Below are 17,777 nucleotides of genomic sequence, written 5' to 3' on the forward strand. Positions count from 1 at the left end.
GATTAAGTATTTACGATGATTACGATTTATGTGATGCGTATCTATTGTTTTCATACGTGTGTCGAGGCGGTCTTTATGCCCCCCTCCCCCACCCCCCTGCGGATATTTGTTCGATAGTTATTTCCTCGATCGATTCGTTCATCGGTACCTGTTAAAAATTTTCGGCTACGCGGCTGCATCCCAATACCGATATGGTATATGGTCGGTTGGCTGCTCGGAGTTAAGCCTTTCGAATCAATCCTGAGACATCGATTTTAACTGCTTCGTGAATAACCATAAACCACGATCGTGAAAGTAAAACCGGTCTCTGATAGTTTGGAATATGTGTAATATGGCATCGTATAGGAATTTTAATTCGGAGAAAAATTGTGATTTGCAGAAATAGAGACGAGATTGATCAAATTATCATAGTATACAAACTATGATATAATGTATAAACATATATTATAGTTAACTGTAAAGTGAAATTCACAAATTTCCCCTCTTTGACTCTGGATCATTACGTAATCTGGACTGGAACGAGAGATCTCGTACGGTAATAAGAGGGAGGATTTCGGATTGAAAGATGACGCACGGCTCGAAAATTCAAGTTTGCATTATTAAAACGCGACAAGTAAGGTCACGGGCGGAAAGTTTCAGAAAGAGGAGCGTTTCGGAAGCTGGTTCCGGTGGGAGGAAAGCTGATGCGAATCCGCCTGTATCTCGTTTCCGGTATGAGGGTAAAAAATACAGGCGAAAAAAGAAACATTTTTAAGCCCATTACGAGGGGTAATTACTCCGGTTATTACATCAAATCTCCCCCGACGATCTGCAGTTATTATAATACGCGCGAATCGCGCAGGGCTCGGAATGCTCTGGTCGTTTTTTTGGCATCATTCCATTCGCGGAGTCACGTGGACGTCGCCGCGACGGATGATCGCGTAACTCAACCAGCTTTAAGATCTTCGGGCAGCCGTTGCGAATTTTCCAAGAAAACTGATTCGCTCGGTTTGTTTTATTGTCTCCCCGCCCGGTAACCGTTTTACATGTTTTATTTATACACGCGCCTTAGGCAAATTCCTGGCCGAGCAGTAAGAGGAGACGGTATTAAATCTTGACCGGCTGTGAACGGTGCAAACCGTTGCGGACAACTGCATCCATCCACCTTCGGCTATAAATAATATATCCAAAGTCGTTCCCGCGATTACGAGCGAAATTTTTGCAACCTAATGTACGCGGTATTCTAATCAAGGTGCGAAGAAATTCCCGATTCGTGAAATTCGAGTATCGAACGTTTTCCCAAATTTTTTCAAATTTTCTTTAAAAAAAAAAAAAAAAAAAAAAAAACAACAAAAATTCGAAATATTCTCAATTCGGTAAAATAGCGTGATTGCCATCGATAAATTACACTTCGTTTTCTCCGATGTTGACAATTTGCCGGAGCGTCTAACATCGGGTGACTCATACAATACTCCGTGTGATAAATATAACTCATTGCCCTCAGTTCGCATGCTCGTTCAAATGACAAGCACTTAGGGGGGGGGGGGGGGTCTTTGATGTTTCATTTTACGAGTCGGATTGACGAATTTCAAATAATTGAGTTCGCGTTTTCGATATTTCCCCACAGAGTGCGGAGGTTACAACTTGCGAATATTTAAAATTGTTATTAACGCTGCGTGAACTTAGAACTAAAAGTTCGTACAAACTACTTTTCAACAACAACTATTTTACCTACCTACGTACTCAGGTTAAGGCGTCTTTGAACACGTTATATTGCTGTATGCTCAGCTGCAACGCGGAAGGCAAACAAAGTTACTCCAGTAAAAATACATACGTACACTGAAATAGAAGCTCTTGTTTTAACAGGCGCGCATGCCGGCGGTGGGGGTTTGCCGAAGGTGATATGTATTATGTTCCCTAATTGGATTGGATCGCTGTAACATTCGTTTCGTTGCTTACTCCGCCGAATGGCCCGAATGGCGGCTAAGTGAGCGGCGAAGTATCATTTTTCCCCATAGATTCTCGATAGGAATTCTCAAAAACTGCAGCGAAAAAGAAAAACAGAAACCAATAGTTATCTGCTCAAACGTCGCAAACACAAACTTTTTACTTAGTTGTCGCTAAGAGTCCACAAGTTGACTTTTCACCCCCTCAAAATTGCGAGTTGAGACTTTTCTTCGGCCGCCAGAATTAAACATACCCTTTGATCGTGCATCCATCAGCGTGGCCATAAAAAATCCTTGACTCTTCCAGGTTTTCCAGGACCTGAATTCTAGTTTTTCCTAACATTTTCCCAATTCTCCTAAGTTATTAAGAATTGAATCGTTCAGTTTATTATTATAACTCCATGCTCGATTCAAATTCAATTCGCATTAAAGAAAAATATAATGTAAAAAAAAATCAGTTCAAGCCAGTTTGTTTCATCGACGAAAAAACGTAAACTTGTTACCTCAATAAATCATTTCTAAATCCAATGATAGAAAACTGATATTTTCAATTTTGTCCATGACCAGATTAAAAATCCCTTGAGATTTCCAGGTTTTTAAAATTTTCCAGGTGTGCGGCCAACCTGATACATCGATCCCTGACTTCCTTTTTTGTTTTTGTTTTTAACAAACAAATTATATCTTGCTCTACGGAGCCTTCCGTATTCACCCGCAACTTGTCAAATTTAACTCGCAACAATTCGTATAATTATATGTCGGCAGTCGATACATAATCAGCGCGATCCCCGCGAGCAGCACTCGTTGCCAAATTGAATCGCTTGTCCAACGAGTCGTGCGTCCGTCTCCACCGTTGTAAAACTTTCATCGTCGTTCCTCAAAATCCGCGTCTCGTCCGCGATTCGTTCGGCGGACTGAACGTCCCTGATCCGGCGTGTTAGTGCTAGATTTTTTTCACCAAATTTTCACGAACAATCATACCGACCGAGTTATCTCTACCATCTTTCGCCCCCCGTAAAATGGAGACCACGTACCTACGTATAGCCCAACGGTCAAGTGGGATTCAGGCTGCAAAGCTTCGTCGGTTCCAGCAGCCGACGAGGTCTTACGCGTAAAGCCGACGTAGCATATACATTTAACCTATATATATATATAAGCCGTTGGGAAATCTCGTCGTTTCAACAAAGTGGTATACAGAGAATGTGGAAAAAGAAATTTCCTGGATTTTTTGCGATTCGTTCAATCTTTGTACAGTCGCGTCGATTGCCCGATAAGGTAAGTGTACGTGGTTATTGACACGTTCAGACCCAATCATTGACTCTTTTATTTTCCAAAGTTATAAATTTAGTGCACAAATTGTGAATTTCTCGATTACCGTAACCAATTGCCGGAGGGTTAGACGCAACGAATTTATTTTTTGGTAATTTTAGAACCAAGGATCAAACGGACACAACCAAAAAAAGGTCAATGATTGGGAGAGGGTCGATAATTGATACAATCACCCTATCTGTAATTAATTTTCGCTAGAGTAAAGTGGGCTTATTATTTCATCCGTCTGCGGTTTAAAATTGACGGATACGTGATACGGAAATGCAGAAAACATGCGAAGGGAATGTAAAACAGCAGCGGGAATCCCCCGCGAAACGTGGCGGTGTTGGAGGATGGGCAAATTGCGGGTTCCGTGGTTAGTACGCGCGCGCAAATGCATCGATCATCCTCCACGGTCTCGAAGAGCGAACCCACCTGCGGAGGAGAATCGCGACCGATGCCGATGTTGCGCGAATACCGGCCGAATCTCGAGTCTCTCCTACCATCGGGGGACATCTCGCGATGATCCAGAGATCATTTCGTCGACCCTGACGATCGGGAGAGTATCTCTGGTAAGACACACTTCGTACCTCTGACCTTCGTCATCGATGATTGCAGAACCGGCGCGAATTAGGTGCCGGTGAAATGGAAAGCTCGTTTCTTCTTCTCGGTGATTGTTGCGAAGGGTGCTTCTTGACACAGGAATGGAAGGAGGCGGGAGAGTTCCGCTGTGTCTGATCCCAGTAATCACTGGTATTTGTTCGTCGTTTGGGGGAAACTTTGTTAGCTTCTGCAGTCGGCAGTGCCGGAACTATTCTGCTAAAAGTATCTTGCCTCTTTACTTTCTTCGTGGGACGGAGGATCGAGGCAAGTATGATACAAGACAAAAACCTCGTCTTCGGAATATCTGTTGTCAGATCTACGAATAGTTTGGGCAACTTTTCGCTTCGTTGATTTATCAACGGACTAACGTCGATTTTGAAACGATCCTTACGTCTGTGCGTCGACGCATCCAACGACAGTGAAAAATCACAGAATTAAGGCGATACGAATGAAGTTATGACGGTTTTGAGAATATTGCGGTTGTTATTTCTATTGGAGTTAGTTTTGCGTCGAGTGACAAACATCTTTGTCCGCGAGCAGTTGCCGAGTCAATTAGACCTGTATAATATTCCACGCGAGAATTGTTTTCAGTTTGACTTAAATTAGCTCTCGGAATTGATGTACCGAAAATATACCTATCCTACGTCGGAGGAAGAAAAAGGGCAAATATACATACATTGTGTACCTATGTTAAAGTATGTGCATGTGCATGCAGGTACATATATACTCCTTCGACGAGAATCGGCAATTTAGCGAAGGAGATGGCACGCCTCGAGGCGTTAGACGCGTGCGCCAGTAGCCAAAAGGTTTCGCAGATTATCTCTGGCGAACTTGTCCGTTTCTTCCTTCCATCCTAATTACAAAAGTTGAACCGTTTCTCACCGCTCGTCGTGTACACACCGAATTGGAGGTGAAAAAAGAAGAGAAGGAACAAAAAAAAACCTAAAAAAAAAGGCGGCGGGGAAATCGTTTAATTAAAAACTTGGCGTGAAAAGAATACAATATATGTCTATATTTGTGTATAGTGCAATTACATTGTGCATGAGGCGGGGCAAAATGAGCGTGACTAGAATGAAAAAAAAGGGGGAAAAATAAATAAATAAAAAATAGACGAAGAGAAAGAAATCTTCCGTGTAAGTCAGGTATGTGTACATATATATATATATATATATATATATATATATATATATATATGTATTTGCGTCGGGGAAAACACGTGAAAGCATGAATATCCCCGCCTTGGTAACTCGTAATTACGAATTTACAAGTGGGCGAAGGGTGTGAAGGGGAGAGAAAGGGAAAGGCGAGGTTGTCGAAATGTGTTGGCTCGAGCATTCGCTTGAGCAGTGACACGTAACTAAGATGCAAAGAGGATGCTGCTGCTGCTGCTGCTGCTGCTGCCGCGGCAGTCGGTTGAAAGATACGTGTGGGACTTACGAGGGTGAGGGAAAGCACTTCGACGCGCAATAAAAACGGCGAAAAGTTGCCCTTAAGTGGAGAATCGCGGGGCGAGACGTTGAACAAATCCATTTGATAATTCGGGGATTAGAATGCGGCAGAGAAATTGTTCACAGTGAAAGACCAACAGAATGAGCAGCTCGCTTATCTTTCGACGATATATTATGTTTGACTTTACCATTCGGTCGACTGCACTGATCGGTGAAATAATAAAAATTTAATTTCCCCAATTCATCAACGTTTTAACCTACTTACACGTGTTTGAAACTTCCCACGATTTCGGTTCGTTATAAAATGGCGGCCAAGATGGAGGTGATTGACCGGACTTTGTTTTGTAGGGATTCTACGTCGCACTTGTTTAGTCTCAATTTTTTTCTCATTTCTGATATATTTTTGCAATTTTTATATGCACGTGAACACTTTTCAGACTCTTGGGTGCGTAAATCGTTGAAATTTCATGCAAAATTGCAATATTTTCTTTATTTATATGTTTGTTATAAACAATTGATGTGAAAAACCTCTATTTTTACAAAAAAAAAAAAAGAATCGTTTTTTACGTATTCTCCGCATACAGTTTTATAATATATATTTTTTTCAAAATTTTTCGTACAGTCAATTTTCTCAAAAAAAAAATCTGTAAATTTTGGAGAATGAATTTTTTTTCTAAATTACCGACTTCGGCATAGTAATTAGTGACCCCGAAAAGCTATAGATCACCTATGATTTTTTAAACTTGTTTAGTAGAAAAATGTGCCCCTCAATGGATTACCTAAACCATATACTACGTGACAAATAGGTAAGGAAGCAACAGACACCTCGAAAAAAAATTTCAGTCCCCGGATAAAGTTTTTGCAAAACTTCCTTCTACGCGGGGTCAAACAAATTCCGGTCGACTCGATACCCGGGGTCCTAGTTCATATCTCATACCGTGCGAACGGAAGTTTGAACTACAATTTTGGTCGATAATCGCTGGTGGGATCAGGCCGCCGTTTACCTCGTTGGTTAGAATATCGTTAACCGCAAACTTTCGCTACGGCAATATCGCCTCCGGTTATCCTGTTAGGATTAACGGGGTCCCTCAGGCGTGTTTAAAAGGCACGTGAAAAGTTTTTCCCCCATGTTAGACCCGGATCGGTGTATCGCAGAGTGAAACATAATTGCGGATCGTGCATACAAATCGTTCGAATTTAATGCTGTATTGATATTTAATAGTCGTAATGAAGCGGAATCGTGGCTCGGTAACAAAATTGCAATATTATACAGAGTTAAAGAGAGAATTATATATTATTAATTTTTTTTTTTTTTTTTTCCAACATCGATCCATAAATATAACATAATTTTCTGCAGATAATCGCATATTCTTTGCGTGTCAAACTCTTTCAACTACGTTTTCTACGTCGGTGATCGGGACGAAGAAAAAAGTATAAAAGTCGTGCGGCTCGAGGTGCGGAGCAACGGACTCGACCTGCGCTGAATGTGAAACGCGGAGCGATTTCTCTTGCCTGCTAATTAGGTCGCTGTAAAAATCAATTCGCTAGCTAAGCTGCGCTCGGTTGCGGAGGAGAGAACGAAGGAGGAGAAGAAGAAGAAGAAGAAGAATAAAAGGGAGGAGAGGGCGGCCTTTCCGCCACTTATCGGCTCACTTGTCATCCGGTTTTTTATAAGCACTTCAATTTCATTACATACTATTTATTCTTATCGGTGATGTTATTTTTGCCATCGTTCACGTTCGTCGCGCGGCCGATCCCTCGGGGAGCTCTGTAATAACGGCGATAAACTATGACGGAACGAATTTTGGGTGAAGCGTGGCTGGGTTGCGCAATAAGAAGAAAAGGAAGGCGGATGCGACCGATTATAAGGCTGGCACGAGCGGCAAAAACGAGGGCAAATAATATACGGAAGCCTTGGATCTTCAAAATCGTGGCTCGGTAAGCGTTAAAAATAAATCATGACACTCCGGTGACATTCTTTTCTCATTCACACCCCGAGACTTGCTTGCGCCGCAACGCGATCGAAGACCAACAAGAAACGTCTGAAAAATTTCAAATAAAAAACGGGTGTTTGCAACAAGCGTCTCCGCCAACCTGTTGGATATTTAATTAATCGGAGGCAATCGTATCGCGTTGTTCGTCCACGGCGTATAAATTTAAAACCAACCGTGCCCGCATCGGAAACTGAGGATGAAATAACATCGATCGGAAAAGCACGGCTTTTACGCTCGATCGACTGCAGGTCCGAAGCCGAATGAGAAATTGACCGAGATTCGTAGGTTCGCCGTTTTTGCGGGACCGGTTATGGAAATCGACGCGAGAAAAGTCGCGAGAGAATTCACCCGAAATACCGCAGAGACGTCCTCCGAAATATCCTTCGGCGCGCTCGTCCTTCCTAAGGATACGCGTCTCTACCCCTCGTCGTAACGCGAAGGGTCAAGGTCGCGAAAACGGTGCGGGGAACCTGGTGGTCCCCCTTCGACTCTCGACGTGACGGTGCATGAATAAGCTAATCTATGCATTACGAGCTGGCCGTGCGTATTGATCTGCCCCCCCCCCCCCTTCCTCCTCCGCCCCCGACGACGCACGCCCTCCGTCGACGCTACCGGCGCCGCCGCCACAACGGGACGCTGCGACGACACGACGAACGAAAGTGCTCCCAAAAACCGGTAACGTGCAATTTTGCCCTCTGGTGGGAAAAAAAAAAAAAAAAAAAAAAAAACAGCCGAAGCATAATTCCTTGCGGCGGCGGCTCTGACAAGAAAAAAAAACAACACATTTTAGCGTTGATATAGTCACAAAAAGAAAATGAGTTGCAGCGGCTAGGAATTTTTGAATGTTTAACTAACACTACTAACAATAAGTTACGGGTTTGGTAGAGCCGAACTCTACTTTACTACTATGCTTGTTAAAAAAAATATTCCGTTGCAGTGAAAACTTTTTGCTTCGAGTATGCATTAAGACGAAAAATTTGCTGTTCCAGCGAATAATTTTTGCCGTGTGTGGTAAAATGTCATTAAAAGTCAACTGCTGTTACGTCACAATTGAGAAATTGAAGAAATGTAATTTATTGTCGCGTTTTAAGGTATGAGGAAATTTTTTCTCTTACAATGCTCGGATAAAAAAAGTAAATCAACGAGGGTCGTTTCATTATACTGCAACTGGATAATTATTCGTAAAGTTTGAACGCTGCTACGTCGTCGTGGGTGGGGTGAATAATTCTTCGGGTAACGGGATAATCAGATCTGCCTGCACAGATGGAGGAATCACACGATTTTAACAACCCTGCCAACTTACCAGGGTTGGTAATGAAATGATCTACTAACTTTTTACGTCTCATACTCGTGTCTGAATGACTTGTCGGCGGACTTGATTTATTCCTATTCTCAACGCGGACTGTAATTGCTGCCACCTAAAGAATGACAGACCACCGGTGGGTCGTGCTTCGAATGAGAAAGTTTCTCTTCTTTCCACCCTGAAGAGGTTTCAAGTTATTATACGAGATCAATTTACTTGGTCTAAGCAGTTTTCTTTGCGTATTATGTACTCATGTGTATATGTATAGATTAGACCGTATCAAAATATAGACTATTTTTTTTCTCAAAATGCAAGTCGAAAATATTGTTCCAAGTGACGAAAAAAGGATGCTGCCCAAGTTTCAGCTCTTAATATTAATATTTAGAAGTACCCCAACGCGATTTTCTATTTCCCATTTGAATGACGGGGCAGAAATTTCTTTTCCAAGCTTTAGAACGTTATACCTCGTCGACGAATTACCGTACTGATAAGACCAGAACGTATTTTTGTGGTGAATCAAACACTCTAGAAAAAAGGTCTCTTGTCATCGTATGATAAATCTGCTCTTTCAAAAGTTATTTTACGTCAAAAGGTAGTTAAGAAAAAAAGTTCTCTTCTCATTTAATGATAAATCTACTCTTAAGGTCTTTAAATAACTCTTGAAAGAGTAGATTCATCATAAAATTAAAAAGAAAGGTCCTTATCAGTACACCAATGCGTTGATGAGTTGTAAAATTCCGAAGTTTAAAACAAATTTTTCCCATGTTATTTAAATCGGAATATAAAATAACGATGAGGCACCTCTAAACATTAATATTAATATTAAGAGCTGAAACTTGGACAGCATTTTTTTTTTCGTCATTCCGAACAACAATTTTAACTTAAATTTTGAAAATATATGGTCGATTTATATATATATGTGCTTGAAACGGAAGCTGGATTGCTGCAGGATTCGGCTCACGTGAATCATCTTCCGGCCATAATCAAATACGGATAAGCCAAAAACCAATTTCCTACCAGAATTCAATAATACTCTGTTCTGAAAAATTACCGGGAATCACGCCTACATAGGGATTATTCGTGATGGGAATAGCGAACATTTGGGGTGCAAAAAAAAAAAAAATAATCGTGTCTCGTCAGTCTTCTAAACCTCGAATCACCTGAAGTATTTCGTCCAATCTTACGGGTAATTTTCAACAATTATTTAACCAATTTTAGGGATGGCTAAAGTAGCGGAGCGTGCAACAATCATATCCACATAATGATAAGAAGTGGCAAACAGATGTTGAGTAACATCGATGCAATGAGCGTAACCTTCGTGGCTCTGACGATAAATGTGTGCGCGTAACGACGTATATCATCGTGTCAAAGACACGCTTGAGAGCGGGGAAGACCTTTAGATAAATTGTAAAATATTCTCGGTTTAATAATAGTAACTAGGTGCATGAATGAACGAATGAAGAATCTTCGAAGTGATGAATGAAACTTCTTCTTTCTGGGCTAATGAATCCTTCTTCTGTTTGAAGAGCGTCTGGCTGGCGTGCGTAATCATTCGCGTAATGCTGGCAAAGCCTTGTGGAACTTTATCTCTTTGAAACAAACAGAGAGGACAGCGTGCGATAAGCTCTGATCTTGCGCGGCGTGTTTTTCTCTTTTTTCTTTTCGTCGTTCCCTGTTTTTAATCAGATTGTGATTCAGTCTGTCAATTTAACGTGAAACGAAGCCGAGAGGCTTGTAAGTCCCGCGCTTGGTTTGTAGGTACACAATTTTTACATCTTCTTTATTCGAAGACTGACAGCCGGCGAAGGGTGGCCGAAAGCGAGGCCGTTTTCATACCCTCGGAGAGTGTCCTGCATCCATTTGTCCGCGTCATTCACGGTAGAGAGCTGACGGTGTTCTTCCTCCTGTCCCTAAACGAATATCGATCAAACCGTGTACCGGCTGTCGACGCGTTTGCCGAAAGAAGATTCGTATTTTTCCTAAAAGACTTGACCAGCTCCGCAGGCTTATCTTTCCAACTCAAGTATCACAATTTACGTATCGATTACGGGGAAACAATTTTCCCCGTTTTGCCGCTTCTACGAAATCTTTCAACGACTCGGGAGCAAATGGAAAAACATACCCGAGCAATAGTCGGGCAAAGATAAAAGTGAAGGAAACGGATGCGGGCCTAATTAGAGTGACTTTCACACGCGGTCGGATTCACAGTCGGTCGTAACGTGACGGTCGTGTGTAAAACCATTCGACTTGGTCGGGGAATAATCAATGCATGACCTACAGACACATTCACCGTGCAAGAATGTCACGGTCGAACGACGACGCCTCTATCCTGGAATGGGAAAAATTCAGGCGCCGTTTTACACTCTCGTAAATCCTCGTTGACACGTTTCTTTCTTTCTTTCTTTCTTTTTTTTTCCAAATCGCTAACCAAACTAACCATTCTGTGTGAGCAAAGCAGTTGTTTCTGCACTACGATTACACCTCCTTATGTGGTTCGTGGATACGGTACCGGGTAAACTGGATGTGCAGAGACCACAACGTGTTCTCACCCATTGGTGTCTCACTGCTGGTTTAATAGATAGAAAGAGAGAGAGAGAGAGAGAGTTAGTTTCCGAGTTTCAGTCGCATTCCTTTGTGTTTCGCACCTCCGTTAAATCTGCTATTATACGGTTAGACAGGCGTAATTATGAATTCTTCGCTTTAGCTGTCATCCGAGAACGAACAATACCGAGAGCACAGGAATTCTAGGTGAAAAGGAGATTAGCGTGTGAATTATGTTATATCGTATATACACACACACGCGTATCAAATTGATGTTTCAACAGTTTGCGTGTGACGCGTGGCTCATGTACGCTTTATGGCATCGAACGTGGATGGATCAAGTCGAACGTTCGTGAAACGGCCAAGGTTTGGAGAGATTGCGAGACCTGCATAATGCCACTTCAAAATCTTGCCCATTTCGGGACTACGGTAATCGCTTGGCATTAGATCAGACGGGCAACTGCGACAAGGATATAATTGCTCAACTTTATTTATTCATTTATTCCTTATTATTTGTTGCTCAACATCGTTCAGATCTTGCCTCCGATTCCTTGGTCCGCGATTCAGAACGCTGTTGTTAATCAACATCGATTAATGGATGTGATTACGGATACGAGTTTAGTTGAGTTTTTAATATTCCACCAGCTCAAGGAATGCGGCGTAAAAATGATAAATTAATCACATCCAAGGGGAAATAAAACTTTTTAACCTATATTTAGTTTATCAAATTGTGGTTTTCAGACCGCAGCGAACGCGTGGTTTAACAAGTGTTCAAACGGATGTCTTACAATCGGCGTTGACGTTGTCCGACCGTTTGTATCAACTCTCAACTTATGCAGTCTCGACTCGTTATTCCCACACGAATGATAATTACATCGGACAATTGTTCGCTTCTAGGATGTGAAATTTATCGTGCACAATGCTCAAATAAAAATAAAAAATATAAACTTGGAGAAAAAAATCTCCTCTGTTTCCAGCTGACTGTAGCAAAAATTTGCGAGTCTTCGGTTACAAAATAACGATATCCTAAAATAGTATAGGTGCGTTAATCTTCGAGCCTTGTAATATCGTAACGGTTATGGAAACGCGTTTGTGAAAGGTTGAAAAACCATTAAAAGACGAGATTAAGAAGAAGAGAGAGAGAAAGATAGAAATAACGAGTAAACAAACACCGGGATGTGTTTTTAGCGGGAAAGGAAAATACCGGCTGCTGGGAAACTCTCGACTCGGGTGCCTCGGGTTTGTTTGTTCTTTCTTAGAAGATCAACAAAAAAATTTCACCGATCCATATCGCCTGGGCACCACCAACGCTGGCCTTCCACCGGGTGTCTCGATCGGGAAATCGAAGAGTGGACTATGGTCGCGCCAACCGAAGTTGGCCACGGAGCCAAATGAGTTTGTTTGCGACTATTATTACACTCTCAACCGGCTACCGAGTCATGGGTACCCCAAAGGCTGTCGTTCGGAGGCCAGGGCGAACCCCAGGAAAAAAGAAGCGACCGCCTGCTTCCGAGGTGCAGCTTGACGTTCGCCTCTTTAACGATGCAATACCCCGAGGTCAAAGATATTTTCGGCAAGGAAGCGGCAGCCGCGGGCCTCGGTTATATCGCCGTATGGCCGGTGTCACTGGGCAGCAGGCAGTAGGCAGTAACGTCACTCCGACAATTTATGCCCCTATCAAGAGACCCGCGCCACGGCGGTCGTCAATCAGCTTTCTGGATATCCTATCAAGTTCGGACCAGCTGCTCTGGAAAACACTCCGCGCGGCCTTTCGATTCGAACCATGGCAGGCCTTCGTTACCTATCAAATTTCACCCGGCGTTCGCGACCCTTTCATACAAACGATATTCGCCGCTGCTGGGTACTTTGATACTCGACAAGCCTGAGACGTAGGTACTTACTTCACTGCTCCCGCCGGATGCTCGACTCTTTAATCACGGAGTTGCGCGATTTTCCTAATCCTATTAGATCAATGGTTCGGCAAAATGCAGAGACCCCTGTTCTTTGTCAATCGTACGAATCATAGACGAGAATGGTTTCAAAAATTTTGCGCTCAATTGGTGAACGTCCACGAGTCTTGTTGCGAAGAGGGCCGATACGGTAGTATCCTTAAACGCCGTTAAACTACCGTGCAACGGTACGTGACGAAAGTTTCCAACCAACAAAACTGCCAAAGTCTACGTGATATTGTACGCCCTGTTTTCACTACGGCTCAATTTCGAAACCCACGAACGATTCTTCCGTTTCGTTGAAAGACAGCTTGAACCGGTCTCGCAAAGCAGCAAAACTCAAGCTCTCTGCAGCTCTGCTGAGCAATGACTCGTATGCGTATGTAACGAAATTGCTCAATGCTTGATAAATTTCTTCAACGCGGTAAACATCCTCGCAACAGCGTCGTCGATGAACTTGCGTACGCGTGTTTACGATTACAGATAGAAAGCAGCAAGACGCGTCGTCGTCGTCGTCGTCGTCGTAACCCGACCGACAGAACCGAATTGTCAGTTTCATTACGAGATATACTTACTCTTCTCGAGTGGCACGCGCTACTGCGGGGGAGTGGGTCAAAGTCGATGGATATCGCAACTCGGCTTACGTTACCTCCGACGTTCCTTGTACACAGACTCTTACGCGGAAGAGACGTGCATCTTTTGACAACGCGATTAACCACCGTCTCCCGAATTTATTAATCGGCGTATTTCTTACGCCGGTCCGTTGCTGCTTTGTTTACGACTCTCGTTCAACTCCTTTAAGGAAGATCGAAACTTCGAGTGTAGAATTTTTATTCACGTCGTAAAATGATTCGCGGATTGACAGTGGTTAGCGCCGAGGAAGCCGCGGTCGAAATTGATGCGAGCGTCAGCTGGGCTTAAAAATAATACGATCTAGAACCTGCAGCAAGCAGTGATAGATTTGAGTGTACACGAAAGTGGGTTATTCGGTACTAGGATGATTTGTAAGATCGAACTGACGCTGTCCACCTCCGTTATCGATTACTAATTTGATAATGATAATTCGGTGAAAAATTGAGCTTGGATAGTGATAATTGAATAATAGCAGCAACGCAGATTGCATTTACCCGATTCGAAAATTTACATATCTTGAATTAAACCATCTGAGCTCGTACAACGCGCGTCCGTTCTCCGGCATGAATTATTAATTGGTTTCCGTGCAATTAATTTAAGTGACGGTATGAAAATGCAATTTATTAACGAACGAAGAAAAAAAAAGGCGATGGAAAAAGAAAAAAAAAAAACTGTATTCACGTAGCCGACAATAATGGCCCCCGTAGAAATTTTCCCGATAATTGACGAGTGAGATTTCCGATCGAAACGTATAACATCACGTCTACGTTAAATCATACTGCACGTGTCTACCGCAGGGTAAACTTTCTTTTGGAAGATCCCGATAAACCTCAACGCATTCTTGCGTAGTCTTCGCGTTTCGAGTTAATATCCTGTACCACCTGCTGCGTACGGTATAACGAGCTATCAGTCCGGATGACACGGACAGGCATATATGTATATTTTTTCTATTACATATTTCGGGTGATTTGAATTAATTATTCTCGTGTGTTGACAGACGTTCGGCGGTGAACCGGAATTATCCAGCGATCGATTAGGTGAGTGCAATTATTGATTACTTTATTTTTACGTGCGGAAAGTGAGAGGATGAGATACGAACGAGTAATAAAAAGGGGTGACAATGATGGCTGGCCAATTGTCAGCTAATTAGTTACAATAGGGTATAAATATAGCAGCCTTGTATAAATTTTGTTGGTGCTAAATTTTTTCGTGTCTTTCGGTGAGGCGTGGCGATGGACGATGGCGACCGAAGTGCGGTTTTCAAGCTTCTTTCGTCAATTTGGCCTTTTGACGCATTACGTTAAACGTCGCGGCCGCCGGCCGGTCGAATTGAACAATATGTCTTGAAAATATGCTCGTCCGTTATACCTGTGTATGTACCGTTGCACGCTATTGACTCTTGTAATTATTCTTATTTTCAAAAGCCTACTCCTTGTAAATGACGTTATAGGATTGTGCAATAATAAATTTTTTCCTGATGTTCCGTTACGTTAACGTTGCTAACCTTAGCCTCATTAAGGATAGCTAAGCTAAAATTACAATACAACTTAGAATTGAAAACTGGTCGAGTACTGTTGGCATTAAACAGGTTTTTGAGTGATAAATGACTACCCGAGTCTTGGATTAAATGCCCATAGTCGAAAAATAACATCGCACACACTTTTTAATAATGTAACATGCAAGAGGCGGCGAATAGTTGTTGGAATATTGCGATCGTATCGTTAGGACTAATTTCGCGCGTGAGAAGTGTTTAAAAAGTATTCAATTATTCACCAACAGGTTAATTTAATATCACTTATTGTATTAAACTTGATAAGAATAAGTGAAAAAAAAAAAAAGTTTTCAAATTATTTAAAAGAAGATGAGTTTAACGAGTTCCACAGTTGGTGAAAATAAAACCCTACTTGTATAACAGCTGTGCTGCAACGAAATATTTTCAAACAATTACGATATGATGGGGAAAAAAAGTGCAAATGAAAATTGAAGATCCGGCGAAGATAAGAATAATTATTTGCTTATAAAACTTGAGAGCGAAGACACGGTGGTTCCGCAATCGGTATAATCACTTTTGGAGCTCGGGTAAAATATCCTTTTCATTAAAATCACACGTAGGTTTTGATCGAGGTCAGTATTCTCATCGCTTGATTGAGATTACTTTCCACGTAGCCATTAGGAAATTGAGATATCAGCTGATGAGGAATCGACCGACGTTCCAGTTTGACAGGTAAATTGCTATGATGCAGCGTTGGCGATTTTCAGATCGGAAAGAGAGCATTTCGTTGATCGGTATCGACAGAGTCGGTTCCTCGTTGAGATTGTTCGCCAGAATCTCCTCGCGAACCATCGATAAACGTAACAATGAAAAATTGTAAAATTTTAGCGATGAGTGTTGCATAACATCAACGAGAGGTGGCGACAAACTGAGAGAGAGATCCTACTTCGACGGCAGGGGGGAAAAGAATGAAAGAGCCGAGATTTCGAGGGTAACGTGTGGAACCGGGCTAAGGAATGAAATTTGACAGACGAAAGGGAGCGACGTCGTCGACTTGCGTCCGGTGTCGGGGAAAAGGAGGGTGGACGAGCGAAATGGTGGGAGGGAGGGAGGGAGGGATACGAGGGGCGAGGATGACAGAGGGACCTGTAACCCCGAGGGCGAAGGGATCTGCGGCGAATTGGGAGCAGCGTTTAAAGATAAACAATCTACTCATCCACCCGCACGGAGAGCGAGCGAACGAGTAAAAAGTTGGAAGCAAACTGGCGGAGGGTAGGTCGATAGCAATGGCGCCGGCGAGTGGCCAGAAAATCAATCCGTCGCTCTCTCTAGGAGACGGCTCTCTGTGTTTTCGCTTACCCTGCGGACGGTGTTTTCCTTGGCTTTTCCGCGCCCCGTTTTCCGGGGCTGGGGTAAGGGAAGGGGGGGGGGGGGATAAAAATCGGTAGGTGGTTATTAGAGAGCTCGGGATGCGAGGAGAGTGCAAAAATTTGACCCAATTGGCAAAATGTAGCCTTATCAAACTCTCGGGAAACTTACTTTTAATCACGCGTTCCGTCGTCGACAGCTTCTGGGAATTATTTGACGACATCCTGGCTCGCGGTCGCGGGGGATCGCGCGACACTCACGATCGGTAGGTTGAGATACCGCTGATTTACAATTCTTTTTATTCTTTTCGGTTTCTACGACGATTCCGTGACGATCGCCTCGCCGTGATTTTTTTCTCCTCCTTTTTCTCCTTCCTCTTCTTCCTTTTTCCGTTTTCCTTTGGTGGGGGTGGAGGGGAGGGAGGGGAGGGGGAAGTGGGTACGGAATACAATAATAATTACACGTCACACATCAGAGGGCATGAATTATCTCTTCTTCGCGACAATCGACGCGCACCCACGCACTTGTAACAGACGTAATTTTTTTCGTAAAAAGAAATATGCGTTATACTCCGCCAAAGGGATAGCGTACGGATTATCCTTTATTATCGGTTGTCGCTGGTTTATCTATTCGTTTGTTGTGTTTGTTTTATCCTTATTGTTTTTTCGTGGTACGTCGTTTTCTTTTTTTATTTTTTTTTTTTCTCTCCTCAGTTTTATTTCACCGTCGTTCCCGTCTCGTTTTTATTTTCTTATTTATTATAATACAATCGCCACGGCCGACACGGACACGGACACGACACACTACACGGCGCGGTAACCAGCAAGCGCGGTGCTAAAATTCTACTACAAGATGTCTGTCTCGGTCACGGCACGCACTGTCGTTCCGCGGCCAAACTACGGCGCAACTTTAGGGCGCAGCTCGGAGGCGCACCGATTATTCGAGGACGAGAGGTTCGCCTATATTCTCTCGTCGACTCGGCTCTTCTCGCCGGCACCAAATACGCAGCTGCGGTTCTCCACCCTGACCAATCGGCATTCCGACGCTTGGCGGCATCTCGCGTCTCAACCACCCACGAACAATATCGCGGAACGACCTCTGGACGACGCTGGCGCAATTCGCCGCCTTTCATTTTCATTTTCAAACGTTGTTAAAGACCTCCGCTGCACTCCCGCCGCAGCCGCCGCGGTCGATAACGGCTATCAACCTTCGGATG

The 17,777-nt window shown here is 43.1% G+C and overlaps 1 protein-coding gene across 5 annotated transcripts in view; it reads right to left on the reverse strand.

Annotated features, from left to right (window-relative positions):
• The window catches only part of LOC124307936 (serine/threonine-protein phosphatase 2B catalytic subunit 2-like), a 109,905-nt gene extending 92,372 nt beyond the window's left edge, over window positions 1–17,533 (reverse strand). For 3 of the 5 annotated variants that reach the window (XM_046770228.1, XM_046770219.1, XM_046770214.1), the window contains exon 1: window positions 16,733–17,526. In XM_046770228.1, the coding sequence (XP_046626184.1) occupies window positions 16,733–16,784 (52 nt within the window). In that variant the 5' untranslated portion in view covers window positions 16,785–17,526. Of the gene's footprint in view, window positions 1–16,732 lie in introns of all 5 variants that reach the window. The other 2 variants (XM_046770135.1, XM_046770210.1) reach the window with 2 other exon arrangements.
• Between the last annotated feature and the right edge of the window lie 244 nt (window positions 17,534–17,777).

Source organism: Neodiprion virginianus, chromosome 1 (genome assembly GCF_021901495.1).
Source record: "Neodiprion virginianus isolate iyNeoVirg1 chromosome 1, iyNeoVirg1.1, whole genome shotgun sequence".
NCBI classification, from domain to species: Eukaryota; Metazoa; Arthropoda; class Insecta; order Hymenoptera; family Diprionidae; genus Neodiprion; species Neodiprion virginianus.